The following is an 11,017-nucleotide window of genomic DNA, read 5'->3' as shown; positions in this document are numbered from 1 at the left end:
GCCAGCAGATCAGCCCTTCAGAAGTGCTGTGAGTTTGAAGGCAAATGAGGGGCAAATCTAGAGCCCTGTTTTTTGGGGCTGGGGCTGCTCTGTTCATCATGCATTTATTTTGGAGGGATGAAAAGAGTGCTCAGTCTTTGTTTATCCTCAAAGGCCCTCTATGGGACCAGCCAGTTTCCCAGGGAAGCCGAGTGGCAGCTTCCTTTGGGATCTGATTGCAGCTAAGCTTCAAATTCACCTGCTGTGGTCGACAACTGCTCTGGTGTGATGTCCCTCAGACATCCTGTGTGCCTACCTGGGGGGAAAAAGATTGCCCTGGATCACTGTGTGAAGTTTTGTATTATTCTAAAAAGGAACAAGGAAAATTAAAACTTGTTACGGCTTTTTTTTTTTTTACTACAGAGAAAGGTAGTAAATAACTTAACAGGAGACAGTTGTTTCTAGTGCCTGTTTTAGTTAAAATAACGGGGGTTAATTATTAAACCTTGGTTGCTCACTTGTGCTGCTGATGCTTTAATCCTGGGTCACAGAAAGTTTAAGAGTGCTTTACAGGGGAGTCTCACTTCTTTTTGCCTCAGTCTTTCCACACTGACAGGATGTTACGGGTTTTGCTGCTTATTCTCTCTATAGTTGCCATAGCTCACACTGAGCTCTGCAAGCCAGGTAAGTTTTGGAGCTGATTCCTGTCCTTCCCCAGGTAAATGTAGCTATGAATTTATGCCTACAAAGCTGTCAGCCTCTCAGATTTTTATTTTAAATTGTTGTCTCCAATTTGCAGATAGAAACACCGAAAATTTGCCTTTTTTTGTGAGTTTGCAAATTAAGTACAGGAGTTGATTTTGCCTATTTTAAAGAGGTCATGCTAAACCTTGTCTTTAGGGCTACAGCATTTTTTCATGCTATTTTCCTAACCAGGTGATCTGTTAAGACACATTTAGAAGCGGTGGTTTGTGAAATAATTAAGAGAAGTAAATGATTTAAAATCATCTTTTGGCTGACTATCAATATACATTTCCTTTTTTTTCTCTTTGTGTCAGATGCACAGAATGCTTTCAAAGTACGGCTTAGTATCAAAACAGCTTTGGGAGATAATGCAGTAAGTAAAGTGTCTTCACATATTCTTTCTAACTCAGTATCTGCCAGAATAGAACTAATATATGCTGTAAAATTTCTGAAAGCAACATAAGCAATTTGCTCTGAAGCATTAATTGTAATAGCTTGCTGAAGTCATGATCAAGGCATCAATTTCTTGACATTTGAATAGCCCACTCCTTAAAGTGGCATCCTTCAAGAGAAGTATAAAGCTTGCCTTTTCATAAAGATAATTTTCTGTCAAATATTATTTTTCCTGGAATTTTTCCTGGAACAGTAGAGATGTTGCACTTTATGCATGAGAAGTGCTGCATAAATCTAAGTCTGTATTTTGGGGAAAAATCTGCTTGAGTGTGCTAATTGTAAAGTCGAGCATGTCTGGGAAGAGAAGCAAGACGAGATTGTTAGGTCTTTATGAAATTGGACTATGTCAGGCTCTCAGACAAGCATGATTTGTAAAGAACATTCAAGCATATCTCATAAATTCTCTACTAATGTAAGGCTTCGGATAGTGGCCTTTCTTCTCTGCCTATGGTCCACAGGCTAGTCTCAGGAGGACTAAAATGCTTTGGCTTAATTCAAATCCTTGAGCTTAATGTAGAAGTACTGGTGTCTGTGATACATAAGAGACTGGGACATTGGATGACCGAATGGCCCTTCCTTATCTAAAGCACTATGAAATATGGCAGAGCTCAGACCTTCGTTTGCAGGTTTGAATGCTTAGAGCAAATCTGCAGCGTGTTACAGGGCTCAGCATAAAATTAGATATGAAATGTCTTGGACAGTCATCTCCACTGATAGTCTGACATCTGATTATGTTAGGAGCCCTGGGAACAAAAAGTAGTAGGTTATAAGGATGTTATAAGAGACTCGAGATAAGAGAATATCCCTGTGACCAGAGAAGCTGTTCTAAAATTACCCTGAAATATCAGGTAATTTGAACTAATATTAGCAGGGACCTAATTCCACTGGTAACTTCATAAAGCATAAAAATTGGGAAGAAATATTCAAGATAACGCTGAAGTATTTGTCTATGGAAATTCATATTGAAGTAAATTCTCTTGGGTCAGAGACTTTAATTAAACAGTAGTTCCAGCCTGGTTTGTTTAAAAATTGATTAAAAATAGTGTAATCCTATGGCTGAAAATATGTCAAAATCATTATTGAAGCTTCTCTTGATGATAACTGCTAATACTTTTCTTTAATCATGGTTCAAAATAGTAGCAAAGAATGAAAATTCCAATTCCCAGTAATGCTCTTTCTTAGTACTTTTTACTTGTCCAACTATAGTAAAATATGGGGCATTTGGCTGATCATTTGATTTTTTAATTTTTCATCCAAAAAGGGCATGGTACAAATCATTAATCTTAAAGGCACTTCACATTACAAGAAAAAAAGCAATAAGTGAGAAGTCTATTGTGGTTTTTTTTGTAGATAGATGGTAGTTTATTTTATATAACGAAATGTGTGAAAGCCTTAGGAATGGAACAATCTGTAGCAGCATTTTAGAACAACAATATGCTAAAAGTTGTATGATACCATACAAAATTACCCACAAATAATGAACAATTTATTAAATGCACAGGTAGTAGTTCTTTTTCATAGCCATTGCAATCTCTGCAAATGACTGAAATTGAAAACTGAAACTACTATCAGGCTGAAATTAATTTTGGTTGAAGAATTTAGGACATTTTCTTATTTATGTATTTTAGCAAAGAAAACTGTAATACTATCATTATATTACAGTAGGACACAGCCAGCTTAGAATACCTTGGTATGATGCTCTGCTGCTGAATTCTGTTTCATTCACTTCCAAGTCACTTCAAGCTAGATGATAGCAGAAAACCCTGATACTGTGGGTATTTTGCTCTAGGACTGACAGGATAACTCCAGTGTACATTCAAGGGCATAGGAAATAGGTTAGTGTAGTTTTCCACATGGTTTAGTGCATGTCATCTACTTTGTGTGAGGCTGATACAGACAGAACACCATTTTTTAATTTGTTCACAAGGTAGGCTGTACTTTGAGGCAGGGACTGCCATTTAGTGTGTTTATATAGTTCTTATCACAGTGGAGCTGGAAAGAGCAGCTAAGATACAGTAAGTATTTAGCTGTTATCATTTTATTTGCAAATAATGGGTGTACTTGACAGAGACATTGCTAACCAGTGGGAGGAAACATGGTGTCTGTAAGCCTAAACGGGAGGATGATGATTTATGAGCCTCTCTGAGGATGGTGTTAACTTTATGAGTGGCTTCTGGAATAGCTGCTAGTCACTAGTTGTTTCCTACGTGTGGAATTAGCAGAGTTGCAGAGAGTTAATTAAAAAGGGCCAAAGAAAGCTAGGGAGTGAGCAGAAGTGATGTGCACTGAGAAGTCTGTGGGGAGAAAAGCTGACGTGCATCTGGTGTCTTGGCACCAAATAGGTCCCAGAAGTGTGTTTTTGTGTCTATAGCCACACTGCAGTCAGAATGGCTCTCTAGTTAAAACACAGAACCATTCAGGAGGGAAGGAGCCTTGGAAGGTCCCTAGTCCCCTGCTGCTCAAAGCCAGGTCAATGCTGAAATCAGATCAGGTTGCTCAGGGCAATCTTGTAATATTATAATCTTTTTCTACAAACTTAAATTTTGTCTTAGAGCACTACTGTATGATTTCATCCCACCAACAATCTACGCTCATTAACTTTGACCCAGGATATCGTCAACTTTCTCTTTCACTAACAGGCACTCGAGACTGGCTTTCACAGTCAGCTGTGTCTAATTCTACTCTTCCTTAACATGGAAAGGATGGCAAGAGCAACTAAGCCAAGGCCTTTGTGTTTGTGCCTTTGTAGAGCAAAGAAGTGATAGACATTAATAGTTCTGATACCATTATGTAAGGTTTCATTGATAATAGTTATCTTATGTTTTAGAGTGTAGTTGCAAATGATATTTAATACATTTTCTCAATAGCAGCACAAAATGTGCATCAATAGCTGCATTTTGTAGGAACACAAGAACAGAAGCAACATCCTCAATCATCAGCTGCAGTCCAGGCCTTTGCTATTGGAGGTACAGGTGAAACTGATAAAGCCCCATAGTAGAACAATCCAGGTTTCTTTGCACCTATCCCTCTAACTGGAGAAAGCTGATGATTGGAAATTGGTTTCTGGCAATTCATGCCTGCTTGTCTTGAGTTGATACAGTTTATTAACTTAAAGGTATTTTTGCCATACTTTTTCTTCTCATTATGTTGCACCCCACTGGCGTGTTCCTGCATGCAGTCATGTACAGAAGTTCCTGATCATATGGAGCCCACAGCCATCTCCATCTTCTCTGCCTCCTGCCTGATCACTGTTTTCTTCAGGCTTCTTGCCCTTCTGCCCAGATGGTTGTCTGCAGCAGCTTCTCCTCACTCAAACAGACCCCTGATTTCTGCTGAGCTTTCTCTGCTGGTTCCCTCCTCCATTTCTTGCAGCTTTCTGTTTATTCTGTTTTCTTTTTTTAAAAGTACTTACTCTTTTGGGTGGGGCTGGAGTTCCTCACAACAAATTATTTTCCCTGTTTTGAGATACCCTTTTTGTTACTCTGACTTAAAGAAGCTCTAGGCTAATGAATTATTTATGAAAGCGGGATACTTGATAGTGATGAGTTGTGCATATATATGCATGTACTGCACTAAACACAAACATATCAAGTATGTATACTTGGTAGTGCTGCATTGCATTTGTGTCCATGTAAGCATGAAATGTAGTGTGCTTCATCATTATCCATTTTCAAGACAACTGATTAAATTATCTCTACAGCTGGTTTAATCCACTGGATAACACGATTTTTTTCTGTCCATTTGGACCTGTTCTCAAAGACTGCAGATGGCATGTAGGGATTCAGTCAATAGTACTACATGCAGAAAAAAAAAGGAAAATCTTCCCTTTTAGTGCTGCAAATTGTGCTCTGTGTTTTAAATACAGGTATCTTTAAAATGATGATAAACAGTTTTCTGGCTCTCTTCTATATTAATTCCTCTAGTACATTATCTTTTCGTTTTAGGACTCGTTGCTGTCATTTCTGTCACATTTTCATCAGTGCAGTTGGATCAAAATACAGGCTTTTATAATGTCTTTTCAAAGAGTCTCTCTTTTTTTATTTTTCGGTTTAAGTTCCCAGACTGGCATGCATTATCACGGTATGCTTACACCTCCCTTAATTCACAAGGCAGGAGTGGTGAGTCAGATCCCAGTTTCTCAGTGCTCTATCTGGATTTTAATGGTACTGAAGTTGTCTGTTGCTCAGCTTTGTTTTCCATCTTCAGAGAGCCCATTTCACAACTCATCATTTGTCTAGGGATGATAAATATGATCAGTGTGACTTTCTGTGCTTTAAATGACTGCCTCCTTCCCTGCTTATGTTCCCAGTCCACACAATGCAAGAGTAGAATGAGGGCAGATGCATGGAAGTTCATTTCCTTCTTTCTGCTGAGGATTACAGCTTCAGGCATCCAAAATCAGAATTAAAAAAAAAAACCCAGAATTAAGATTTGGCATTTTTCAGTGCTGTTTACTGCTTTTTGATGTACATTGGTCATTTGTGAATGTTATAAGGCCCATGAAAAACTAGGTCCAAGTTGTCAACAGGGTTAAGCATCCACACCATTGGGTATCTGGTTTGGATGATTACAGTGCACATTTTTTTAATGCTGAAAGTTAAAGATTAGATTTGTGTTCTGATTGACTGAAGAAAGCTGCCTCTAACCTTTATTAATATAATTCCAAGAAACCATTAATCTTTGTTGTCTCCTGAAAGGGCAAATTCAATCAGGATGCCTCAGTCATGGCTCTTGTAAAAATGTAAGAGGTGCAGTTCTTACAGGTAATTAGAATTGCATATGTGAATGAAAGCCCAGGGGAACCTAGGGAAACTATCTCAGAAAACTGAAATTATAGAAGCATGATTTTTCATCAAGACAACAGAGAAGAGTTTTTGGAGCCTGTATTTACTTCTTATTGAAGTAGTAAGGATGCCGTTTTCTTTCTTTAGTCTAATGCAAGATGTAGTAATTTGTACTATAGTTGAATCTGTCTTCTTGTTGCAAGGATGGTGTACAGAAATAAGAACATATTTCCTGGTGTCCTGACATCCAACTCCAAGAGACTTCTGCATCAGCTTTTTTTTTTTTTTTTAATTTTTGGTCAGAGCCAAATGGTCTTTGAAAGTGGATTTAAACTTTAACAGTGTTTATCCAGCAAAGAGGCAAGACCGGGCGTACAGCTTTGTGGGGAGTATTCTAGTAGTATGCCTGGTCTTTGGTAGAAGAAACTTTGCATCTCCAGTTTGGTCAGCTTTCAGAAACATTCAGTTCATTTAGTTTTTGGAAACATTCTTTGCACTTTATATTGCACTTTATAACAGACATTAGAAAAAGTCTTTTGTGCATACTAAGTAATGAGCAGGAATTTATTTTTGTAACACAACCAGAGAATGTATTCACTTTCTTGATCAATATAGCATTTCAAGTTCGATGGCTCTTTTCTCTCTGTGTACTGCCAGCACTTGTGCTGAAACTGATTATTTTCTATCTTCCTTTACAGTATGCCTGGGATGCTAATCAAGAATACCTCTTCAAAGCAATGGTGGCTTTTGCAATGAGAACATATTCCAGGAAGAGCACAACTCAGTAAGTATCTGTTATGATTTGCCTCATACATATTAAAAATGCTTCATGTAGTGGTCTATTCTCTGCTGTACTGAACTGTAGAAATCATTATACACTGCTTCTGAAAACAGACCATTCCAATGTATTTCTCTGGTACCCAGGTATATGTTAAACATCACACTCTGTCTTAAGCAATGTTCAGTCTTTGGACCAGTATACCTTTTGATGTGAAGTGACACAGCCATGGATCTCAGTGGAGTTGTGCCAATTCACTCTAGCAGAATCCGTCAGTAAGACATGATACCTTCTGGAGACCATACTGGGAGGAGGCAAAGGGCCACATTGGCAAGGTCAAGAAATGCAGTACAGATCCTTGTATAAGCAGCTTTGGCACACGTTTTCTCAGAGCACAGCTTCAGCAGTATGCTGAAGATGAGCTGACTCAGAGAACTGGAAGGTGGATGGCTATGCTAGTGCTGCGTTGTGCTGGAGTTATCTGTTCCTAATATTGCAGCGGTTGAGTTACCTAGCATGAAGAAGTTTCAGATGTTGCAGCTCAGACATAAATCAGCCTTTAATTGGTTTTGGGATCAAATCTACCCTGAGGTAGTGAATATTCTTCTCAAATTTCTCATCCTTGCTACATATGAAATTAGATACCAGGTTAGACCGTTTAGCAAGCTGTATTTTCAGTATGATCTTGTCTCTTAAATGAGAAACATTGTAAGAGTATTTCTACAGGCCTATTATTTTTCCATTGTTTTTCAATCTTAAAGGAAAGATTTATGGTTCTGGTAGGCTAATGAGGATAAGGTTATTTTAAGAAAAACCTGCTTCAGGCTGTCATTGCATCAGATGAAGCATATTCTACATTTGCAAAGATATTAGTTAATTTTAGTCACATGATGATTATTGTGGTTGCCAGACTTTCTCTTCAATAGAAGATGGTTTCCACCTCCATGTAACAGGTTTGGTTCCTTGTTGTTTCATTTTTATACCTCAGAAGTTGTCTTCTTTGAGCAAGAGAGCCATTACAGCGAGCTTAACAAAATCAGCCAATTACGCTACTGCACCTAATTGAAATGACACTTAAAAAAATACATTCAAGATACAAGCTCATTAAAGGTGAATATAGAGAGCTTTTTCTCAGGTTTTCAAATCAGTAGAGTTTTCATCCACTCTCTGATCCATAAAGATTTGCTTTTTATACTTATTTTAGTCCCAGGTAGTTTTAAAAAATTTTTCCCTTCCTTCAAAGCCATGGTGCTTTCACACAGCAAAAAACTTGTGGCAGAAGCTAATAATCTTTTTCCTCTTCAAGCACCATGGTTCTCTGCAGACTTAAGTAATATTAGAAATCTTGGAATATTAGAAAGGCATGGAGGAAAAAAAATCAAGCTAGTATGAAAGATGTTAAAGTTTTAATGGAAGTTATCTCTGTCCACTCTGGGAAACTACAGAATTTATGCTCACTTAATTCAGTTTCCTACCAAGACAATTTTTCCTATGGACAAATATGATAACATCAGTGTTAACTCCAGTTTGCAGGTGTGGTTGCATATATCAATAATTTCTTGCTACTGTGTTTATCAGAGGAGAAGTCAGTATAATATTTGGAAACAGCTAGGTGTAAGCATCTTTAACTCTTTTTAAGATGGTATAGGACTTCTTCATGGAGTATAACTTGTTGGGGTGTACTTTGAAGGTATAACTTACAACTCTTCTAGGACTTCTTAGATACCTTTGAGGTCATGTGTAGACAACATGTCAACTGAAGGACAGCTATGCAGCTTTGAGATCTGGTACAACTTACCAGGCAACAGGCTGAAGAGTTTCCTATCTGTAGATCTCTCCCATATCCCAGGGGACCTCAGAGTCCCTGTTCAGTGATGGAGAGCTAGATGAACCTCCTAATACTCCCCATATAACCTGCCTGCTACACGGGAGCAGGAAAGCTATGAAAGCCTCCATTCTGTTAGAAGTCCTGGAAATAATGCACTCCTTTCCCCACTCTTGTGGCTGGCAGCTGGAAGGAGTTGGTTGTAGAGGAAGGAGTGCAGTCCATCTCCATCTTCTTTGCAGTGGGTATGTAGGTGTGGGAGCACTCAGCATCCCAGAGGGTACAGAAGCAGAAGCTTGTGGCAAATAAATTACATTACACTACAAAAACTTTTACAGGTAAATCTAAACAGATTTTCCTTGGATGCTGTGAAATATCATTGATCAATTAATCTGTCATAAAAGAACAAACAAATTGCTTGTGAATACATTCTGGTATCAAAATTTTGCATCTGGTTAATTAAAGATTTTTATCAAAATAAAGACTTTTATGATAAATTGACCAGTATTTTACATAACTGAATACTGGTTCTGCCAAGGTATAGATTCTGCACAGGGCTATAATCAGGATGTGACCAACCTCCCCTTTGACATCCCATTAATTTCTAACACACCCACAGCCCTGCAGTAGCTCATAGCCACAACTCCCACATGAAACCAAATGCCATTAACTTCAGCAAGCTGGATCAGGCTCCAAGATAATTTGTCTGGTGGATCAGCATAACCATTGTTGCTGTCTGTCCCATCATTTTTGAGATGCAAAGTCGCCTTTTTTAAGCTTCTGAAGCTATATAAAAGCCAGCTTGTAATGACAAGCATTTGAATGTAGTGCTCAAAACAGCAGTTGATGCTGTTGTTGCCCTTGTGTAACTGCTGAGTGAGCCAACACAGAATGATCAGCATTGCTTATTACATCCCGAGTTCTCTAAAGTTAATTTCTAAACTAAAATTTAATAAATCATGGAGCTGTGTTTAATGTTTGAAAGGCTTGTCGAATTTTCAAGTTTGTGTGAAGCAGAAGAACGACATAATCCATCAAATTACTCAACAGTTATAAATACAGATAAAATAAATACTTATTTTTCAGTGGAAAATTATTTTCTGCGCTATAGATGGCCTTTCAATTAATTCTCAATACAATCGTTCATGAACTACATAAGCCAACCTTTGATCTTTCAGTGTTAAGAAATTGTCTGTAGTCTCTGTTAGTAACCCTGGTTTCTCTAATCTGTGACTCATTTGAAATACTACGCATCGCTTTTGGGCCTGAGACTAGTTAATCTTTAGAGCAGAAAGAATGTAATCACATTTACTTTCATTCAAGTAACAGAACCTACTTTTGGTACTTCTTCCCCGAATTTGTAGATAAAAAAAGCTGCAGTTTTCCTCATGAAGTGACCAGAAAAAAAATCAACATTATCCATCTTCCTAAGACAGGCATTTTTGTTACTAAAAATATTGTGACGATTTAGAACAACAAAATAAGCTGCTAGAGTTAAAGGTGTTATGTCAAGGTGATTCCATGGCTGCTGTTCACAAAAAGGAAGAAAATGTCATTCCTTTGCAGGAGCAGCTGTGCAGCGCTGGATTGACAGAGGCCTGATGCTTTTAGGAGAGCTGGAGGCAGGCACTTGAGACTTGTGGACTGTTGTTCTCCCATGTGCCAAAAGCCACTGTAGGCACTCAGCTCCCTTTGAGTCTCTGGCAGCTCTTTCTTACTCCTAAACGATCTTTCAAATCTCTGTAAGGAGCGATAATGATGTTTCAGGCCAAGGAATCATCAGGGTTTCCTGTCCTCTACTTGCTGGTGTTCACTTGCATATATTAAAGGAAATGCAATTTTGGACTTTTACCTTGATGTCATAAGACAGAACCAGGATCTTGTCATTTTGATGGTAATAGCCTCCTATAACCCCGTAACAGAAGTCTGTCACCTGCTAAGGAAATAAAAAGATGTCTACATCTATGTTTACAAATATACTTAATTAGCATACTACAGGGAGAAATCGGATTTCTCAAATCTAAACAGTGTAAAGATGCAGTTTTATAATGCTTCTGCATGCTGTGAATCAAACTTGTGTGTAAATAACACAAGGGAAAAAGTAAAAGATGTACCTGCTGCAAAGAAATTGCCACTTTGGTACTTGCTGAATTAGCCTGTTTTGGTGTTTACTCAGTCCCCTTTGAACTTCTTGTGTGTGGTATTATTCTCTTTGGAACCTGGTAGGATTTACAGCATTCAGATTTCACTGATGAAAAAGTGGTGGCAGTGAAGCCAGGTTTTGGATGTTTATAATCAAGCAAGGATTTTAGAAACAACAGGGAGCAGAAAGAAGGCAGAATTTCTGTATCCCGGTGTAAGCCTTGCTGTGCAATTGATTCAGTGCTGTTTGTTCTAGAGTCAGAGAGGTGCTGCCCCTAATAATGACTGACTGCCCTATTTTGTGCTGAAAGC

The 11,017-nt window shown here is 38.2% G+C and overlaps 1 protein-coding gene across 1 annotated transcript in view; it reads left to right on the top strand.

Annotated features, from left to right (window-relative positions):
• The first annotated feature begins 572 nt into the window (after positions 1-572).
• Positions 573-11,017, top strand: part of TMEM27 (transmembrane protein 27) — a 19,739-nt gene continuing 9,294 nt past the window's right edge. Inside the window, exons 1-3 of the mRNA XM_010180402.1 lie at positions 573-663; positions 1,038-1,096; positions 6,659-6,744. Of these exons, the coding sequence (XP_010178704.1) occupies positions 597-663; positions 1,038-1,096; positions 6,659-6,744 (212 nt within the window). The 5' untranslated portion in view covers positions 573-596. The remainder of the gene's footprint in view (positions 664-1,037; positions 1,097-6,658; positions 6,745-11,017) is intronic.

Source organism: Mesitornis unicolor, unplaced genomic scaffold (assembly GCF_000695765.1).
Source record: "Mesitornis unicolor isolate BGI_N332 unplaced genomic scaffold, ASM69576v1 scaffold6793, whole genome shotgun sequence".
Classification (NCBI taxonomy): Eukaryota; Metazoa; Chordata; class Aves; order Mesitornithiformes; family Mesitornithidae; genus Mesitornis; species Mesitornis unicolor.
Note: the sequence above shows the minus strand (reverse complement) of the source record. Positions and strands in the feature narration are given on the sequence as shown.